The following is a 22521-nucleotide window of genomic DNA, read 5'->3' as shown; positions in this document are numbered from 1 at the left end:
TATAATATACATATTATATATAATATGTATATTTTATATATAATATATATTATATATTTTATGTATATAATACATATATATTATATATATATATATAAAATTTATTTATTGACAGGGAGTCTAACTCTGTCAGCCAGGCTGGAATGCAATGGCTTGATCTCAGCTCACTGCAACCTCTGACTCTCGGGTTCAAGTGATTCTCCCACCTGAGCCTCCTGCGTGGCTGGGACTACAGGTGTGTGCCACCACACATGGCTAATTTTTGTATTTTTAGTAGAGATGGGGTTTCACTGTGTTGCACAGGCTGGTCTCGAACTCCTAACCTTGCGATCCTCCCGCCTCAGCCTCCCAAAGTGCTGGGACTACAGGTGTGAGCCACTGCACCCAGCTGTATTTTTTTTTTTAAAGCTGTAATTTAAAGGACATTAATCGCTGGTTTCTTCTATTTATCTATACAGCATCTAAACTTTTCAGATGTTTGAAACAGGAGGCATGTGAAAACAAAACAAAAAAAATGAAACAAAACAAAACTTTTCAGATGAAGTCACAGTGCCTCAATAAAGGTGGCAATACATAGTGTTTAAGTGCATAGGCTTTGGAACCAGACTTCTTGGGATTGAATTACTAGGTGTAAACATTAGCACATTATAAATATCAGTATTATTATTATTATTTATTTTTTTTTTTTCAGACGGAGTTTCACTCATGTTACCCAGGCTGGAGTGCAATGGCGCGATCTGGCTCACCGCAACCTCCGCCTCCTGGGTTCAGGCAATTCTCCTGCCTCAGCCTCCTGAGTAGCTGGGATTACAGGCACGCACCACCATGCCCAGCTAATTTTTTGTATTTTTAGTAGAGACGGGGTTTCACCATGTTGACCAGGATGGTCTCGATCTCTTGACCTCGTGATCCACCCGCCTCGGCCTCCCAAAGTGCTGAGATTACAGGCTTGAGCCACCGTGCCCGGCCTTATTATTATTTTTTTTAAGAAAAAGAAAACCAACACCCATTTTGCTTTGTTGGCATATAAAAAAAGGCTGGGCACGGTGGCTCACGCCTGTAATCCCAGCACTTTGGGAGGCTGAGGTGGGCAGATCACCTGAGGTCCGGAGTTACAGACCAGCCTGACCAACATGGAGAAACCCCATCTCTACTAAAAATACAAAAATAGGCCAGGTGTGATAGTGCATGCCTGTAATCCCAGATACTTGGGAGGCTGAGGCAGGAGAATCACTTGAACACAGGAGGCGGAGGTTGTGGTGAGCCAAGATCGTGCCATTGCACTCTGGCCTGGGCAACAAGAGTGAACTCTGTCTCAAAAAAAAAAAAAGAAAGAGAGAAAAAAAATCCTATGTAAGTTGGTATGCCAGTGGTATGCTGAGCCTCATTCAAACACAATCACCAGGCCGGGCGCGGTGGCTCACGCCTGTAATCCCAGCACTTTGGGAGGCCGAGGCGGGTGGATCACGAGGTCAAGAGATCGAGACCATCCTGGTCAACATGGTGAAACCCCGTCTCTACTAAAAAAAATACAAAAAATCAGCTGGGCATGGTGGCACGTGCCTGTAATCCCAGCTACTCAGGAGGCTGAGGCAGGAGAATTGCCTGAACCCAGGAGGCGGAGGCTGCGGTGAGCTGAGATTGTGCCATTGCACTCCAGCCTGGGTAACGAGAGCGAAACTCCGTCTCAAAAAAAAAAAAAAAAAAAAAAAAAACACAATCACCTACTTTTCTAGCTCTAAAATTCAATGCTTAGTTCATGGGTATTCCTTTTTTTTTTTTTTAAATTGTGCTGTATAATTTACACGTTTGATATATTTTTCTTTTGGATTTACTGAATATTAAATCAGTAAAGAAATGGACTTAATAAAGGAATACACAATTTCTTCATCTGCATAGCCACATGGAAAGAAAATCATAAAATATATGTTTGTTCACAGCTAATAGTGATTTCTTAAAATCTTTCTTCCCTGAAAATCTGTTTGGCTCACTGTTGTTGCTGCAAGTTCTTAGAGAAGGAGAGTAATTATGAAATTAGCAGAGGCTTTAGAGTAGAATATTTGGCTCTGCACTAACATGTTATTTTACTTTTAAATTTTTATTTGTTTATTTTGAGACAAGAGTCTTGCTCTGTAGCCCAGGCTGGAGCACTGGAGCACAGTGGTGTGATCTCGACTCACTGAAACTTATGCCTCGCGGGCTCAAGCAACTCTCCTGCCTCAGCCTCTGGAATAGCTGGGATGACAAGCATGTGTCACCACACCTGGCTAAATTTTGTATTTTTAGTGGAGACGGGGTTTCACCATTTTGGCCAGGCTTGTCTCAAACTCCCAACCTCAAGTGATCCGCCCGTCTTGGCCTCTCAGTACTGGGATTACAGGCATGAGCCACCATGCCAGGCCTATGTTGTTTTACTTTTTAAAGTTCATTTTTCTCATTTGTTAAGCAGGCATGTTAATAATCGCTCCTTTCTAACAGAGCTAATTTTAGGATAAAATGAGATCATGTCTGTAAAACAATACAATACTTTTTAAATGTCAGCTAATTTGTGAAAGCTGAAGGTTAGGGGACCATGAAGTTAGTAGGTTTTCTCCTAGGGTATCTGGACCAAGCGGGAGTAGCACTGAGGGCATTTCACATACCTTGATGAGTTGATTATTTTTCACATAGTGCAAAGTGTTTGACCTATTCCCACCAGCCACCACAGGCGGATAGGCTAAGATGTCAGCGCCACGAGCCCGGCATTCAAATTCAAACTGTGAAAAACAACGGCAAGGTATGACTCAAAGGGTTTCTGTAGGGCTGCCCCAGCCCAGGCTCTCTTCAACAGCTCATTTTTCCATACCAGTACCTAAGTCATTACTGGAAAACTATTGATCATATCTAACCAAACCTTTTATGCTGTAATTTCAGTCCACTGCTTTTATTCTCACCCCATGTACTATATTCTATGTACATATACTCTTTTAGTACCACAAATCCTGTTATTCAATCCTATTAAACCTGTTCTTTTTCCCTTAGTGTTCTCTAAATTTCTTATAATTTTAAAACTAAGTCCAGAAAACAGAAAACTATGATGAAGGCTGAGCCTTGAAATACAATCACGTAAAGGTTACTATTTGTTTATTCTTATTTAGCTAAACACTGAAATGTGGCTTACATTTTTAACAGCTCTAAATTTCTAATTTATATCTTTCAAATAGCTATGAATCTAAATACTATGGAAAAGTGAAAAAGGAATCTAGGAAAACTGCAATCCTACTAATTTCACTATGTTCCAGGATACAGGATGGAGCTGGAAGTTGGTGAGTATCTGCCACTATCTAAAGAACTTTCTCAGCCTCTACTTTTTTTTTTTTTTTTTTTTTGAGACAGGGTCTTGCTTTGTCACCCAGGCTGGACTGCAGTTGGGCAATTACAGTTCATTGTAGCCTGAACCTTCTAGGCTCAAGCCATCCACCCACTTCAGGCTCCAGAGTAACTGGACTACAGGTATGCCACCATGCCCAACTATTGTTTTTTTCATTTCTGTAGAGAGGAGGTCTCAGAAGGTTGCCCAGGCTGGTCTTGAACTCCTGGGCTCCAGTGATGCTCCCATTTTGGCCTCCCAAAGTAATGGGATTACAGGTGTGTCCCATCATGCCTGGCCTTTGCCTCTTCTTTTTTTTTTTGAGACAGAGTCTTGCTGTGTCTCCCAGGCTAGAATACAGTGGTGTGATCTTGTCTCAATGCAACCTGTGCCTCCTCGGTTTAAGTGATTCTCATATCTCAGCCACCTAAGTAGCTAGAATTATTGGCATGCATTAACGCACCCAGCTAATTTTTATATTTCTAGTAGAGATGGGGGATTTTGCCATGTTGGCCAGGCTGGTCTTGAACTCCTGGTCTCAAATGATCCGCCTGCCTCAGCCTCCCACAGTGCTGGGATTACACGAGCTCAATGCCTGGGTATCAGCCTCTTCTTTACATTGACCTAAACAGTATAACTTTTGTCACCTCACATTGCTAAATCTTCCCTTCATCATCATCTGTTCTACTTTGCAGTTTACTTCCTTTAATTGTAACACAGTATGTTTAAGACTTATAAATGACCAGTAATATTTCAGAACCAAATCCTCCCCAATGACATGCTGGTCATGACTACCATGAAAGCAGACTGCACTGCCATTTCTGCAAATCAAATTACTTTATTATATTCACCTCCAACAAGACTGTTCTAACCATCTGAAGCTCACCTTAGCATAAAGAAAGGCTTCTTCCACAGGGGCTTTACTGGCAAACATGGTCTCTATGAAAGCCTGCAAAAAGAAAGAAAGATAAAAAGAACACAATCTCATTCTGTATTGCTTACTCAAACATTCGAAATACTGGCACTTAAATGAAAAGCACCTTTCCCCACAATTTTGTCAATCTGAAGTTGTGACTTACTGGGTATAATAATATAGATTGCTGAAAGGAAAAAATTTTGCTTTCAGGAATATTTGATGACAGAATTAGTATAAGGGCACTCAACTTTTCCACTTAGAATATACGTGGAATGGTAAAATAAGCAACATGAAAACTGCTTTGATTTGAATGTGTCTCCTCCAAAATTCACATTGAAATTTAATCCCATACAAGGGATCATACATGAGGCTATTGAGGGATCTTGTTATTTATGTAACAAGATCCCTCAATAGCCCCACGTATGATATTAAGAAGTGGGGCCTTTGGGGTAGTGATTAACTCACAAGGGCTCTGCTCTCATAGATGGGATTAGTGACCTTATAAAGGGGCTTGGGGAAGTGAGTTTGATCCCTCTTGATTTTCCGTCCCTTCTGCCATATGAGGATACCTAGACGGTATCATCTAACCGAAATGTCCCTTCACCAGACACTGAATCTGCTGGCACCAGCCTTCAGAGCTATGAGGAAATAAATTTATATTGCTTATAAATTATCCCGTCTCAGATAATTTATTATAGCAGCACAAACATATTAAGATATACATTCGTTATTTATGTAACAAGATGCCCCAACAGCCCCATGTATAAAATTACAGAGTGAATGGTCTAGTCTACAGCAGGATTTCCCAGCCTCAGTACTACTGACATCTGGGGCCAGATAATTCCTTGCGGGAGAGCTGTCCTGTACAACGTAGGATGCCAGAAGCATTCCCAATTATGACAGTAAGACACTATCGAAACGTCCCCTAGGGCACGAAACTGCTCCCTCACTGAGAACCATTGGCCTATAGTGTGAGTACTTTTATTGATTCTCTGTGACAACCACATGTGTGTGCATTTTTTTTTTTTTTTTGAAACAGAGTCTCACTCTGTCCCGCAGGCTGGAGTGCAGTGGAGTGATCAGAGCTCACTGCAGCCTCAAACTCCCGGACTCAAGTGACTCCCGCTTTAGCCTCCCAAGAAGCTGGGACTACCAAGTACACACCACCATGGCCAGCTGATTTTTAAATTTTTTTGTGATTTTTAATTTTTTCAGTCTCCCAGGGTGGCTCACACCTAGCACTTTAGGAGGTTGAGGTGAGAGGATCACTTGAGCTCAAGAGACCAGCCTGGGCAACATAGTGAGACAGTATCTCTCTTAAAAAAACAAAAAACAAAACAAAACAAAACAAAAAAACAGGCCAAGTGCAGTGGCTCACACCTGTAATCCCAGCACTTTGGGAGGTCAAGGAGGGTGGATCACCTGAGGTCAGGAGTTCATGACCAGCCGGGTGAAACCCTGTCTCTCTAAAAATACAAAAAATTAGCCAGGCATGGTGGCAGGTGCCTGTAATCCCAGGTACTTGGGAGCTGAGGCAGAGAACTGCTTAAACCCAGGAGGTAGAGGTTGCAGTGAGCCATCGAGCCACTGCACTCCAGCCTGGGTGACAGAGCGAGACTCTGTCTCAACAAAAACCCCCAAAACACGAAAGTCCAACAACAAACAAACAAAAATATTTCTTACTATGAGGTAATAGCATTGCTAAAATGCCCAATCGAGTAAAAGCAAGTGGGGCAACGGTGGGAATATTTACATAGTTTGCTCCCTCTTTTCATTCAAATCTTTCCTTCTCAGAGGCCCTTCCTGACTATCCGATCTAAATTAGCACGTTCCATCATACTTCATCTCCCTTCACTGCTTGATTTTTCTTCATAGCATTTAATTCCAGATGACTTTAAGTCTTTGTTTACTGTCTCTCCTCCGCCAGAATGTAAAACTGAGGAGGGTGAGCATGGATAGTTTATTGTGCTCACTACTGTATCTTCAGAACCTACAGCAGTGCCTGGCACATAGTTGGTACTCAGTAAATCTGCTAGATAATGAGCAACTAAAATCAATTAAAGGGCTGGGTGTGGTGGTTCACGTCTGTAATCCCAGGACTTTGAGGCCAGGAGTTTGAGACCAGCCTGGCCAACACGGCTATGCACAGGCACAATCATGGTGCACTACAGCCTTAAACTCCAGGGGCTCAAGTGATCCTGCTTCAGCTTCCCGAGTAGCTGGGACTATAGGTGCACACCATTGTGCCAAGACGGTCATGACTCTTTCACACTGTTATGCAGCCTAAACAGGACAGAAAAGTTACTCTTCCTAGGTTATCAAATGCCTAATCTTGCTTTACTTCTTTTTGTAATGAATGTACCTCCTATGAGTCAATTTCTTTACAGAGCATTCCGGGTACATATGATGTAGTTCAAATGCTGCCTATCCTTACTACATGCTTGATGTCCTTACAGTAAAGATCAAGAGTTAGAGGTTTTTTTTTTAATTATTATTCTTTGTTCTTTTATTTGTTTAAGAGTTAAGACTTTATGACTGGAACTTCTTAGGATTGTCCTGTCACAATGTAGCCGGTACTCCCAATGAACAACTGACACTCTTACTTGATTAAGAGCCACTTAATGTTTGTATTTTGATTGTTAAAAAATGTCAAATGGGCTTTCTTTGCATTTCACCCTGAATCTCACGGTCAAATGAACATTGGAAAGCTAATGGAGAAGGGAGAGTAGAGAGAAAAAGCATTTCACAAACAATTTCATGAAAGTTGTGTGTGTGTGTGTGTGTGTGTGTGTGTGTGTGTGTGTGTGTGTGTGACAGAGAGAGGCAGAAGGAGGGAGGGGGAGACTGGGAAGGCGAGGAGGGAGCCCTTAATATTGTCCCACAGATCTTTTCTTAGCTTCCTTATTTTAAAAATCAATGATTTAAAGGAAGACACACATGTACATCCATCACGTTTATATAAGTATTAAGTAGTCTCTGCTTGTCTGGCTGGGGCTAGAGCAGTGAACATTGTACTTGAAAGGTATTAATGAACTAGAGAGCATATAGAGGAAGGTTACCAAAATGAGGGGAAATATAACATGAGGAATGGTTAAGAAAAACAAGAACGTTTAACTTAGGGAAGACTAAATGTAGAACATAGAAAAGCAGGCCTCAAATGGTTGCGTGCTATTACGCTGTAAGGCTTAATTCCAGCAAGGTATACAATTAGCCTGAGCTGTTTTGCTGAAGTTCCTACATGACACTGATTCCGGCCAAGGCCTGGAGCATACTGATAAACAGTGTTGCAGAGAGTTTCAGAGCAGTCTGTATCAGCTTGTCAGTATTGATAACAGATCAATGCTTTGTACTGGGTCTCCATGTGCTCATCAGAGGGTTTTCCTATTACGTAGCTCGGATATGCCTATGTGACCAAAATTAAAAATCCAGAGATTCCATTTTAGGCTCTTGGGTTCTGAGGTGTTCTGGGCATTCATCACTGGTTCCTGGTCTGTGAGAGAACCACCAAGCCCTTACCTAGGAGGAAAACAGGAACGTGCACCTGGCTTCTGCAGACTCCTTGCTGTGAGACAGCCATGGGCTGTGATAGTATCTTCAACTTTAATATGGTTATGACATGAAACCTTTTTCTTATAATGACTGTGTATTTGTAAGCACTGTCTTTGAGTCTCCTTTAACAATTGAATTCTGTTTAACTGCCACTTAGAAGTAAGAATGTTTAGAATACACCTGATTCATTCTTGATTTTTTACTGATCAAATTCACATCATATAAATTAACCAATAAAGTGAACCTAGTGACATTTAGTACATTTGCAATATTTTGCAACCACCACTTCTCTCTAGTTCCAAAACATTTTCATCACCAGAAAAGAAAATCTCTTACCCATTAAGCAGTTAATTCCTGTTCTCCTCTCATCCTATTCCCTGATATCCTCTAATCTGTTGTTTGTCTCTCTGGGTTTAGCTGTTCTGCATACTTCATATAAATGGAATCATACAGCCGGGTGCACTGGCTCACGACTGTAGTTCCAGCACTTTGGAAGGCCAACATGGGCAGATTGCTTGAGTCCAGCAGTTTGAAACTAGCCTTGGCAACATGGTGAAATCTGGTCTTTACAAAAAAATACAAAAATTAGCCAGGCCTGGTAGTGCGAATAGTTCCACCTCTCAAGTAGCTGGGACTACAGGCAAGAGCCATTATGCCTGGCCTGTTTATTTATTTACCTTTTTGAGGTGGAGTCTTGCTCTATTGCCCAAGCTGGAGTGCAGTCGTGCGGTCTCAGCTCACCACAGCCTTTGCCTCCTGGGTTCAGGCAATTCTCCTGTCTCAGTCTCCTGAGTATCTGGGACTACAGGCACCCACCACCATGCCTGGCTAATTTTTATATTTTTAGTACAGATGGGGTTTCACCATGTTGGCCAGGCTGGTCTCGAACTCTTGGCCTCAGGTGATCCACCTGCCTTGGCCTCCCAAAGTGCTGGGAATACAGGCGTGAGCCACTGTGCCGGCCCTGGCCTATTGTTAAACTTTAAGAGTTCTTTAAATATTCTGGATACTAGACCCTTATCAGCAATATGATTTGCAAATATTTCTCTCATTCTGTAGTTTGTTTTTTCACTTTCTTGACAGTGCCCTTTTTTTCTTTTTTTGAGACGGAGTTTTGCTCTTGTTGCCCAGGCTGGAGTGCAATGGCGCGATCTCGGCTCACCGCAACCTCCGCCTCCTGGGTTCAGGCAATTCTCCTGCCTCAGCCTCCTGAGTAGCTGGGATTACAGGCACGCGCCACCATGCCCAGCTAATTTTTTGTAGTTTTAGTAGAGACGGGGTTTCACCATGTTGACCAGGATGGTCTCGATCTCTTGACCTCGTGATCCACCCGCCTCGGCCTCCCAAAGTGCTGGGATTACAGGCGTGAGCCACCGCGCCCGGCGACAGTGCCCTTTTAAACAATTTTTTTTAAAGGCAATCAGTTATTTAATTAGATTATTAGGACATTTAAAACACCAATTTGTGAGGATAAATTCCATTTGTCAGGGCAAACACAGATCGCAGGTAGCCCTGGAGCTGAGGAATAGCTTTGATTTTTGGTAAAACTTGTGAGTCCACAGCTTTCTGAACAATCTTGCGCTGCTCTGTAATCTCATATTTCTCTTTTTCTGTGTCGAAGATCTCACCTTCCTGGTGTCTGGGCTTCCGCAGCTGCTTCTTCTTGAAGTAAGCATCAGTAAGATGTTTTGGGATTTTTACATTGCTGATATCAATTTTGGTTGAGGTGGCAGTGACAAATTTCTGGTGTGTTCTTCGCAAAGGAACTTGATTGAGGACCAGAGGTCCAGTCACAAGTAACAAGCCACTAGCCAGCTGCTTCAGGAAAACCACCCTCTTACCCCTGTGAGGATGATCAGAATGGTCCCGGGGTAATGCTGGCTCGCAGTTTGCTCACGTGCTGACTAAACGTTTTTTGCCGTGGCTCAACAGCTTTCGAGGCATATCTTTGGTAGGATAATACCTAGGCATTTTGCGAAGTTTAACCACCTGGGTACCGCCGTTTTTGTCGCCACCAACTGGTTTTGTAACAGTTACAAGAACCTTCTCCTTTTTCTTTTCAACCTTGGATTTAGCCGCTGAGTACTTCCTCTTGTACATGGCCTTTCTGGAATACATGGCAGATAGGAAATACCTGCCAATTCCTCTGACAAGAACCTGATTGCGGCTGCAATGGGGCTTCCCCTTCTTGGGCTTTTTAGCCTTGAGGTTACCCTTTTTCACTTTGCTACCACCATCAGCCTTCTTGGCTTCTGGTTTCTTCTCTTTAGTATCCAGCTTCTCAACTTTTTCACCCGCCAACTTGAAAGATGGGAAAGAGCTAAACAATTTTTTTTAAGGTTTTTTTTTTTATTTCTAATTTTTTTTTTAATAAAAAGAGATGAGATTTCACTATGATGATCTTCCCCCTTGGCCTCCCAAAGAGCAAGGATTACAGGTATGAGCCACCATACCTGGTCCCTTTCTTATCATTTTAAAATTATTGTTTTGAGACAGGGTCTCACTCTGTTACCCAGGCTGGAGTACAGTGGTGCAATCTCCGCTCACTGAAACCTCTGCCTTCCAGGCTCAAGTGATCCTTCTGCCTCAGCCTCATGAGTAGCTGAAACTACACATGCATGCCATTACACCCAGCTAATTTATTTTTTTATTTTTCATACAATGGGGTTTCACCATGTTGCTCAGGCTGATCTCAAACTCCTGGGTTCACGAGATCTGCCCACCTTGGCCTCCCAAAGTGTTGGGATTGCAGGCATGAGCCACCGAGGTCAGCCTTTTAATTAATTTATTTTTAAATTTAATAAAATTTTATTTATTTATTTTGAGAAGGAATCTTGCTCTGTTGCCCAGGCTGGAGTGCAGTGGCACAATCTTGGCTTACTGCAACCGCCACCTCCCAGGTTCAAGCAATTCTCCTGCCTTAGCCTCCTGAGTGGCTGGGGTTACAGGCGCCTGCCACCATGCCTGGCTAATTTTTTGTATTTTTAATAGACACAGGATTTCACCATGTTGGCCAGGCTGGTCTCAAACTCCTGACCTCAGGTGATCCACCCATCTTGGCCTCTCAAAGTACTGGGATTACAGGCGTGAGCCACTGTGCCCAGCCTTTTTTTTTTTTTTTTTTCCTTTTTAAGGCTGTTTCTCAGTGTGAAAAAGTGCCCTTTGATGTACGGAAGTTTTAAACATTGATACAGTGTATTTATCTGCTTTTTCTTTTGTTGCCTGTGCTTTTGGTATAACATTTAAGAATCCTTTGGCAAATTCAAGGTCATGAAGATTCAACCTTATGTTTTTTCTAATAGTTTTATAATTTTCTCTCTTAAGTTTAGGTCACTGATCCATTATTATTTTTATTTATTTTTGAGATAGAGTCTTGCTCCAGGCTAGAGTGCATTGGTGCAATCTTGGCTCAACGCAACCCCTGCCTCCCGAGTTCTTGGGATTACAGGCATATGCCACCACACCTGGCTAGTTAGGTTAATTTTTAGATATGGTGTGAAGTAGGAATACAACTTCATTCATTCTTTTTTTTTTTTTTTTTTGAGATGGAGTCTGACTCTGTCACCAGGCTGGAGTGCAGGGCATGATCCCGGCTCGCTGCAACCTCTGCCTCCTGGGTTCAAGCAATTCTCCTGACTCAGCTTCCCTAGTAGCTGGAACTATAGGAGCATGTCACCACACCCAGCTAATTTTTATATTTTTAGTAGAGATGGGGTTTCACCATGTTGGCCAGGATGGTCTTGATCTCTTGGCCTAGTGATCCACCCACGTCAGCCTACCAAAGTGCTGGGATTACAAGTGTGAGCCATTGTGCCCGGCCGCAACTTCATTCTTTTCCATGTGGATATCCAGTTGTCCCAGCATAACTGATTCATTTTTTTAAAAATTCATCCTTGGTTTGATATGGCACATGCTTTGAAATCATGGAATGTGAAAATGATAGACCCTGAACTTCACGAGCCAGCAAAATGGATTGGAAGGGAATTGCGTATCGTTGGTAGGTCTGCTAAATGTTCAGCGGTTTGGTTAGTGCCTTCAGTGCTGGCTGAAAGTAAACTCAGAATCTTTTTCAGATGAGCTTCTCTTTTTGATCAACAGATGGAGCTCCAACCCGAAGAAACTGGGCCACTATCATTTTTCTGATGAGTCAATTGTGATCAACTACAGCTAAAATAATTCTAGTGGCAAGTTGACAATGATGGGTAAAAAACCATGGACGTAAGGGGCTATTCAGTAAAAGATATGAGCCACTTTCTAGATTATTACATGTAACGCCCTGAGGAGCTCTTGTTAAAAATGGTTCCTGATAACTTTAGGTCAAAAAACACTAACTCTCATTTTGAATATTGCTGAGTAGGAGAATGGTTCACAGGGAAACCCCTAGTTTATTAAAATGGATGAAGGGAGAGGCCTACCATACAGATCTAGACATGGGCAACTGTCGTGTCCCTCCCTTGTCATATAGTAAGTGCCTCCTGAAGCTGCAGAAATGCTGTTGATGAAGACAGTATAGTTCCGGTTGTATGAAGACCATTATGGGATACCCGCTCACTCAGGTTATTACTGATACCGTGATAAAAGGCATCCACCAGCATGAACTTCATATGTGACTTTGCTGTTAGATCTCAGGAAGGTGTAAAAAGGCAACTTAAGATCTTTTTCCCAACTTTCTGGATAATAAAAAGACAATAAGTTTAAGACTACAAAAGAAATAAAATCAAGAAAGAAAGGGGGCATGAAAAAAAGAAGGTTACCCCTTAGCTTACACCACATATAAATAATGACTCAAAATGGGTCAAAGATCTAAGCTGAAAATGATAAAACTCTTTGAAGAAACTACAGAAGAATATCTCTGTCACTGGATTTAGTAATATTTTCTTGAGTATGACACCAAAAGCACAGTTAACACCAACAAAAAAGACAAACTGGACTTCATAAAAATTTAAAAATTTTGTGCATTAAAGGATACTATCAACAGTAAAAAGCCAACCTCCATAATGGGAGAATATCAGATTAGGAGTTAATATCAAAAACATATAAGGGATTCCCACAACTCAACAACAAAAAAACCCAACCCAATTTAAAAAATGGGCAAAGGAGTTGAACAGGTATTTCTCCAAATAAGATACACAAATGACCAATAAACATATGAAAATATGCTCAATATCACTAACTGTTAAGGAAATGCAAATCAAAACTATGAGATGTCATTCCACACCTGTTAAGATGTCTAGCACTCAAAAGGCAGAAAATAACACGTGTTGGCAAGAATGTAGAAAAACTGGAACCTTTGTGTATTGCTGGTAGAAATGTAAAATGGTCCATTTGCTGTAGAAAACTGTATGGTGGTTTCTCAAAAAATTAAACATATAGTCAGGATGCTGAGATGGGAAGATCACATGAGCCCAGAAGTTCGGGGCTGCAGTGAACTAAGATGGTGCTGCTGCACTCCAGCCTGGGAACAAATGGAGACTCTGTCTCAAAAAAGAAAAAAAATAAATAAACACACAATCACCACAGATCTAATAATTCTACTTCTGGGTATATGCGTCAAAGAGCGGAAAGCAGGGACCTGAACAATTATTTGTAAACCCAGGTACGTAGCAGCATTAGTCACAATAGTCCAAAAGATGGAAACACTCCGCGTATCCAACGACAGATAAAAAGATGAAGAAAACGTTGTGTATACATACAATGGAATATTATTCAGCCATAGAAGAATGAATTCTGATAAATGCTACAACTTGGGTGAATCTTGAAAACATTATACTAAATGAAGTAAGCCAGTCACAAAAAGACAAATATTGTATGATTCCACTTATATGAAGTAGCTAGAATAGGCAGATTCACAGAAAAAAGTAGAAGTTACCAGGGGCTGGGAGGAGGGGAGAATGGGAAGTGATTACTTATTGGGTACAATTTCTATTTGGGACGATAAAAAAGTCTGAAAAAAGATAGCAGTAATGGTCACACGCAGTGTAATATACCTAATGTCACTGAATTTCCATTTTAGCCATTTTTAAGACACACTTAAAATGGCTAAAATGGTAATTTTTTTTTTTTTTGAGAGAATCTCACTCTGTTGCCTAGGCTGGAGTGCAGTAGCATGATCTCAACTCACTGCAACCTCCACCTCCTTAAGCAGCTGGGATTACAGCCATGTGCCACTACACCCAGCTAATTTTTTGTATTTTTAGTAGAGATGAGGTTTCGCCATGTTGCCCAGGCTGGTCTCAAACTCCTAGCCTCAAGTACTTCGCCTGCCTTGGCCTCCCAGAATGCTGGGATTACTGGCAAATGCCACCACGCTTGGCCTAAAATGGTAAAATTTTATATGCATCTCACCACAGTTAAATAAAAAACACATAGAGGCCAGGCATGGTGGCTCATGCCTGTAATCCCAGCACTTTGGGAGGCTGAGGTAGGCAGACTGCTTGATCTCAGGAGCTCATGGCTAACATGGTGAAACCCTGTTTCTCCAAAAATTACAAAAAATTAGCATGGCGTGGTGGCACATGCCTGTAGTCCCAGCTACTCGAGAAGCTGAGACATGAGAATTGCTTGAACCTGGGAGGTGAGGGTTGCAGTGAGCTGAGACTGCACTTCAGCCTGGGTGACGGAGACCCCACCTCAAAACAAACAAACAAATAAAAATTCAGTTTTTATATTGTTAGGCAGGTATGTTCAATATTATCTGAGTTTAAAGAAATTTTAGAAAGAGAAAGGTTCCAGTGAGTCTCTAACATCAGATGTCAAAATGCTGTGTTTTAATATCAGCATGGTAACAGATAAAAAACATTGATATGTAGGCCAGGGTCTCATAACCCCAGCTCCTGGCAGGGAACACAAGACCTTTTACAAACATGTGAGTAAAATGGCCTAGAGGTAGAGAAGAAACTCTTTTAAGCCTACTGGATGGAGTAAGACAGTGTACAATACTGTCTGGGGCTCCTAAAGAAGCACTTAGGAATGACAGAATTAAATCATGGCATGTGGGGATGCTGCTGTGAAAGGGGTAAAAAGTCTGGTGAGAAGTCTGCCAGCTCAGTTGGTCGAGCATCAGACTTTTAATCTGAGAGTCCAGGGTTCAAGTCCATAATTCAATTTTTTAAAAAAGTTATACATGTTTTTTTAATTTAAAAAAGTCTGAGATGGGAGAGGTGATTCATGCCTGTAATCCCAGTACTCTGGGAGGCTGAGGTGGGTGGAATCACTTGAGGTCAGGAGTTCAAGACTAGCTTGGGCAACAGGGTGAAACCCCGTCTCTACTAAAAATGCAAAAATTGCCGGGCGCGGTGGCTCAAGCCTGTAATCCCAGCACTTTGGGAGGCCGAGGCGGGTGGATCACGAGGTCAAGAGATCAAGACCATCCTGGCCAACATAGTGAAACCCCGTCTCTACTAAAAATACAAAAATTAGCTGGGCATGGTGGCGCACGCCTGTAGTCCCAGCTACTCGGGAGGCTGAGGCAGGAGAATTGCCTGAACCCAGGAGGTGGAGGTTGCGGTGAGCCGAGATGGCGCCATTGCACTCTAGCCGGGGTAACAAGAGCGAAACTCCATCTCAAAAAAAAAAAAAAAAAAAAAAAATGCAAAAATTAGCCAGGCATGGTGGCAGGCGCCTATAATCCCAGATACTCGGGAGGCTGAGGCAGGAGAATCACTTGAACCCAGAAGGCGGAGGTTGCAGTGAACTGAGACTGCACCATCGCACTCCAGCCTGGGCAACAGATTGAAACTCTGTTTGAAAAAAAAAAAGTCTGATTAAAGGAGGATGTGATAAAAATGTATTCTGTGGTGGTATCTCCCTTACCTGAATGTGTAACAGATGTAGATAAAATGTCTGAGTGGAAATTCCTTCCTCAACAGGTATTATGAAAATATGAATAACCTGCAGATCTTTTCTTCTTCCAGTATTCATTGAACACGGAAAGCCTTCAGCATTACCTAAACCAATTGAACTAGTAAATTGGAAACAATATTGGATAATCTAAGGCAGTAAGAAATTACTGCCCTAAATAAGGAAATATCAGACATATAGGAACTGATGTCTATAAACTCACTATGTAATGGCTCAGTATGGCCAATGAGGAAAGCTGATGGGTCAGCAGACTGACAGTAGAGTATAGAGGACTCATGAAAATTACACCTCCAAGAACCTCAGCAGTCACTGATACAGTCCAGACTACACACCTAGTAGAGTAAGCTAAACATTACTGTATTCTATATTGATCTAAGACTTTTTTCTCATTATCAGTCACCAGGGAGAGCCAATAGTCTGTATTCACATAGAAAGATTTCCAATATACACTTACAGTCTTATCTCAAGAATATTTAAACTCTCTCATGTACTGTCACAATCCAGTGGTTGCTGAAACCAGTTTGAATACAACTGGTGTGTGTTAAATATATTTGATTATTTTCTGCATCCTCGATGCTCTGGCATCTGGCACTTACTGATGGAAAGGGAATGGCTCCTTCCACGGTTAGCTAACTCCTAGAGACAGTAGACAACTTGCCTAAGGGCACACCTTTGACATGCAAACCAACCAATCCAAAGTCCATACCACCCCACCACCACCACGTGCCTCCTTTGTCAGGCTCTGGAGTCCTGGACACTATTCCCCTGCCCTAAATCACCCCAGGGTTAAAGACTGGACAACTAGGGGCCATACCTATAGACCACAGCCCACTAAAATTATTCAAACTCCCCAACTCTAAGCCTGCTCAGCTTGCTTACCTTGCCTTTCAATTTCTAAATGCTCCTCCCATGCTTTATCCCTTTCTCTTTCTGCCTCCTGACCGACCCTGGCTTCTCCATGTGGCCTTTTGTGGTGTGCTGAGCCTCATTTCTAGGGATCTCTGAGTATAAAAACTTTTTCCTTCCTAAAAGTCATTTTTCTGTTTGCTTGTCTTCCTATACCTCATTAAAATAAACTCAGGTACATAATCCCAGGTACATTTTAAGCCAACTGGCAATCCAATATATTGACGGTATTATTAGTATCATCTAAATCTGTTTCAAGCTAAAGGTAACTTTACTGAGGTCATAAATCATGTGAATAATTGAGGATAACTGATTAACCATGCTAAGTATCCAGGGTCCAACAGAGACTATGAAATGTTGAGGGAATTATATGTGTTGGAGCAATGTGACACATTACGTACCACTAGGAGTAGTGTTCTCACTGCCTGCCTATGAGGCTTATTTAGGTTTAATACCTAGTGGGCCTATTTGATTTTTAGAGAAGTCATATACCTCACTTAAGGATACTTTTGGCCCCAATTTATAAGATCACCATGAAAAAGACCTTATTTAAGCAATTAATAAAGCCATACATGCAGAAATAAATAATTTTTAAAAAGACCTTATTTGATTAAAGGCCTGAACAAGCCTTCTTAGAACTGCAGAAGGCTATGGCCAAAGTTACTATGTAAGGAAACATGTAATTCTAATTCTGAAGTGATATTAGAAGTGTCAGCCACCCAAGAGTCCATTAAAAGCTGTAATTGCTGCTCTATACTAACTCCTGGACTTTTCGGGCTAAGACATTATCAGATGTTGCTTTCCTTGTGTGTCTTCTGAAAAACAGTTACTAATTTGTAACAGCATTTACTGAGTCAACTCCCTACAACTAAAAGATTTATAACATTATAGTAAGACCTGAAATATGGCCAGGCATGGTGACTCACGCCAGCACTTTGGGAGGCTGAGTTGGGCAAATCGCTGGAGGCCAGGAGTTTGAGACCAGCCTGGCCAACACAGTGAAACTGCATCTCTACTAAAACTATAAAAATTAGCTGGGTGTGGTGGTGGGCTCCTGTAATCCTAGCAATTTGGGAGAATGAGGCAGGAGAATTGCTTGAACCTGGAAGGCGGAGGCTGCAGTGAGCCGAAATTACGCCACTGTACTCCAGCCTGGGTGACAGAGAGAGACTCCATCTTAAAAATAAAAAAAAATCTGAAATAGATACCTTATTATCCATGATGTTAGAAATGTATTCCATTGAAAAGAAGTATCCATTGAAAAGAAGTAATCTCAGCCAGGCGTGGTGGCTCACACCTATAATCCCAGCACTTTGGGAGGTTGAGGCTGACAGATCACCTGAGGCCAAGAGTTCAGGATCAGCCTGGCCAACTTGGCAAAATCCCATCTCAACTAAAAAGACAAAACTCAGCCAAGTGTGGTGGCGGGTGTCTATAATCTCAGCTACTTGGGAGGCTAAGGCAGGAGAATCCCTTGAATTCAGGGGGTGGAGGTTGCAGTGAGCCGAGATTGCGCCATTTCAGTCCAGCCTGGGCAAAAGGGCAAGACTCCGTCTCAGAAAAAAAAGAAAAGTAGTAACCTCTATTGCAGAAAAAAAAAAACAAAACTGCATTTCAGTAAGATGGACAACGTCCAAAGAAGTTACGTCATAAGGCTGGGTGTGGTGGCTTATGGCTGTAATCCCAGCACTTTGGGAGGCCGAGGCAGGTGGATCACCTGAGGTTGGGAGTTTGTGACTAGCCTGACCAACATGGAGAAACCCCATCTCTACAAAAATACAAAAATTAGCGGGGCATGGTGGTGCATGCTTGTAATCCCAGCTCCTCAGGAGGCTAAGGCAGGAGAATCCCTTGAACCCAGGAGGCTGCGGTTGTGGTGAGCTGAGATTGCACCATTGCACTTCAGCCTGAGAAACAAGAGTGAAACTGTCTCAAAAAAAAAAAAAAGTTCTGTCATGAAATGGAAGTGATGGAAATGAACTATATGCTACCGTAACAGGATCCATGTGAAACACTCATCAGATTCATGAGCAAGCAGTCTTTTCCCCCTAGGATCCCTCCTTTCAATTATTTGCCCACAGACGCCAGGCAATCAAACTGGTTCACAGACAGCTGTTCTAGAACTGAGGACAATTTTGTATGAAAAGTAGACGTTCAGAGTCCAGCAGAAGGTAAAATCCTATGGAAAAAGTTAAGAACAAGTTGGTCAACAGAGCTAAATTACAGGCTACAAACATAGTCCTGATAGAACTAGACACAAAAGCCCTATTATGTGGGTAAATATTGACTTGGGCTGCCACTAATGGACTTGCAACTGGTTTAACAAGCGGGTCACAAATAACTGAACAATAAAAGGCCCCCACCACATGGGGAATTGCTCTTTGGAAATCTCTATGGAAATTCTGAGGGAAAAATCAAAGTATGGCATGCTGATACTTACCAAAGAAACTCTATGCCGGAATTTAAGGTGACTGGAACCAACAAGTTGATCTCTTGAATGGCAACCAAGTCTATTAAATGGGTGGAGGAACCCAAGCCAGCCAGTATGCACTGAATAATGATGTAACGTATACCAGTGGGCTCCACAGAAGCTTAAATTGTTAATAAAAATTGTCCTAGCTGCCAACAGTATAGTTCCATTTTCTGTATTTATTCAATTTATCTCCATATGTTTGGACTAGCTCAGTAGCTGACCCAGGGGAAGTCTCCTTCAGCAGGAAAGGTTTGCACTGAAATTAATAATAAATGGATCTGCCTGACTGTGGTAACCACTGTATTATGTATATCAAAATATGTCGTATAATTTATATATAGACAATAACAAACTTAAAAAATGATTAAGAAACGGAAGATTGCTGCTAAGGGGAAGGAAGCCAACAAATGAATGGTACAAAAGCTCAACTGATGCTTCTGCTGCCTCAAGAAATGCTTAAAGACAATGAATAATGTTCTCTCTTTGCTTTGACTCAGATACTCCTTGGGGTGAAGGACTTATGAAATCCCCTCCTTTTTAAGAAATGGAGTCTTGCTGTGTTGCCTGTGAGTGCAGTGGCTACTCACAGGCACTCTCATAGCACCTCTATCATAATCTACTAGCCTCTAACTCCTGGCCTCAAGTGATCCTCTTGCCTCAGCCTCCTGAGTAGTTGGGACTACTGGCATCACCACCCATGCCCAGCTTTCCCCTCCTTTTTTGAACAGCAAAAAAAGAGAGCCAGACAACAGCCAATCTAACAAGCACACTTACAGGAGTGACATATGTCTTCAAAATGGATTAAAAAATGGGACAGCTATCCATGATTATATGGAATAATATAAATAAGGCTGTATCTTGATTCCTGTTTCACAGGATGTACCTATTATAAATGATCTGTGTTGGGAAAGCAATCTGTGAGAATATTTAGCCAGTTAAATTTGAAAATCAGTCAGCTGGGCGTGGTGGCTCAGGCCTGTAATCCCAGCACTTTGGGAGGCCAAGATGGGTGGATCATGAGGTCAGGAGTTCAAGACTAGCCTGACCAATATGGTGAAAAACCTTGTCTCTACTAAAAATACAAAAATTGGTCAGGCATGGTGGTGCACGCCTGTAGTCCCAGCTACTCAGGAGGCTGAGGCAGGAGAATCACTTGAACCTGGGAGGTGAAGACTGCAGTGAGCCAAGATAGTGCTATTCCATTCTGGGTGACAAAGTGAGACTCCATCTCACAAAAAAAATTGAAAATCAATGAATAATCATCTCAATTAACACATATAACCATTAATTAAGATGATAAGCGTTTTACAAAGGTACCAGAATATGATGATAGAACGCTATCTCATGCCACATTCCATCTATTATAATATGTGTAAAAATAGCTATTTGCATTGTTATTGTGCATGAACAGACCTAAGGACATGGAGAGAAAATTGGGACACTTGGCTCAGGGACAAAAAGAAAGAACAAGGTATAACTTGGCGGGCCTATATTCCTGAGAATTCCAAATTCAATGTGGATGATTATTCTGGAAAGTACATGCAAAGGAGTGTATTTAGGTGTGACTACCACTCATATGACCTAAGCCTGGGGGACTCAATATTTTGGGGCCCCAAATTTATTTCCTAGTTGTACTAAAGCAGTCGTACAAATAAAAGTTGTATAAATATTAGTTGTATTAATATTTAATGGCAACAACATGTCGTGTTCCCACACTCAAAATAAGACAGCCTCAGTGGAATTAGGAGCCAGGCTAGGAGCAACTGACCAGGTGGATTTGTTTTTAATGAGGAAAGACATACTGATGAAATAGATTTGCCGATGCCAATAAGGTGCCTTGAAGGCATCTTATTTCAAGAGTAAGAACAAGGGTGGCAAGCTGTTCAAAATGATAGGCAGTGCTAACAAAATGGGTCTTAAGAATTTACAGCATGTGCTACCCCAACATGTCCAAATCAACCCAACAGTGGGAATAAGCTTGCATGTTAACACAAGCTGCATTACAGATATCTTAATTTAAATGGAGTCTAAGGTATCCCAAGCACAACTGCCAGTGATTCCCATGGCAGAAACCCACGCTGTGCATGCACGGGACACTCACAGACCCTGGGGTCTATGAAAATTCTAACCAAAGGATGCAACCTGTTGAGGTGCTTTTTAACAGCTACAACATTGCAACTGAGTGCCAACCATTCTTTTCCTATAGTGCAAGTCTGTGGGTCCTGGACAAATTTTAAACAGGATGAGTGTTTCCGGTGGTAGATAAATGAGTTCTGTTGCAGGACCCTTCTCACTGCGAATCAACATCTGTGAAACCAGGTCAACATCTGTGAAACCATGTAACTTTTTGAGACAGGGTCTCACTCTGTCACCTAAGACAGAGTACAGTGGCATGATCATGGCTTACTGCGGCCTTGACTTCCTGGGCTCAAGTGATCTTCCCACGTCAGCCTCCCAAGTAGCTGGGACTACAGGTGTGTGCCACCACAACCAGCTAATTAAAAAAATTTTTTTTTGTAGAAATGAGGTCTTACTATGTGGCCTAGGTTGGCCTCAAACTCCTGGGCTCAAGTGATCCACCTGTCCTGGCCTCCCAAAGTGCTGGGATTATAGGCGTGAGCCACCACATCCAGTCATATCACGTAACTTTTCGAGAAGGAATTTGGCTGTTTTCAAGATGTGTTGAATCTTGAAATAGCAGAGATATGGCCTCTGATCTAGACTCCTATGAGAAATAACATATGGTATATAAGAAGACGTAAATTGCATAGGGAGGGACAAAATAATTACACCATGATTTTTGTCTTCTTTTATTTCTTTCTTTATTGAGACAAGGTCTTACTCTGTCACCCAGGCTGGAGTACAGTGGTGCAGTCTCAGCTCTCTACAGCCTCAACCTCCCTGGGCTCAAGTGATCCTCCCATTTCAGCCTCCCAAGTAGCAGGGACTAACAGGTGCATACTATCATGCCCAGCTAATTTTTTTGTATTTTGCAGAGACAAGGTTTCACCATGTTGCCCAGGCTGGTCTTGAACTCCTGGGCTCAAGAGATCTGCCGCCTTGGCCTCCCAAAGTGTTGAGATTTAAGGCGTGAACCACTGCATCCAGCCATCTTTTTTAATTTTAAATTTATTTTTTAAAATGTTATTATTCTTTTTTGAGATGGGGTCTTGCTCTGTTGCCCAGGCTAGAGTGCAGTGGCATGATCACAGCTCACCGCAGGTTCAACTGCCCCAGCTCAAGTGATCCTCCTACCTCAGCTTCCCAAGTAGATGGGACCACTAAGACTGGCTATTTAAAAAAAATTTTTGTAGCGACAGGGTCTCTCCATGTTGCCCAGGCTGGTCTTGAACTTCTCAGCTCAAGTGATTCTCCTGCCTCAGCCTCCCAAAGTGCTGGGACTATAGACGTGAGTCACCACGCCTGGCCTTAATTTTTATTTTAACGTAAGCCTTTAGCAGCTAAATT

General features: G+C 42.0%; 1 protein-coding gene across 4 annotated transcripts in view; it reads right to left on the bottom strand.

Moving 5' to 3' along the window:
* The window catches only part of XPNPEP3 (X-prolyl aminopeptidase 3), a 61094-nt gene that overhangs the window by 15525 nt on the left and 23048 nt on the right, over positions 1 to 22521 (bottom strand). For all 4 annotated transcript variants that reach the window (XM_032267144.1, XM_032267147.1, XM_032267145.1 and 1 more), the window contains 2 exons: positions 4236 to 4298; positions 2643 to 2756 (listed from right to left, as the gene is read on the bottom strand). In XM_032267144.1, the coding sequence (XP_032123035.1) occupies positions 2643 to 2756; positions 4236 to 4298 (177 nt within the window). The remainder of the gene's footprint in view (positions 1 to 2642; positions 2757 to 4235; positions 4299 to 22521) is intronic.

This window comes from Sapajus apella, unplaced genomic scaffold, assembly GCF_009761245.1.
Source record: "Sapajus apella isolate SASKATOON/1434 unplaced genomic scaffold, GSC_monkey_1.0 scaffold166, whole genome shotgun sequence".
Classification (NCBI taxonomy): Eukaryota; Metazoa; Chordata; class Mammalia; order Primates; family Cebidae; genus Sapajus; species Sapajus apella.
The sequence above is the reverse complement of the archived record's forward strand: the minus strand, read 5'-3'. Positions and strand labels throughout refer to the sequence as shown.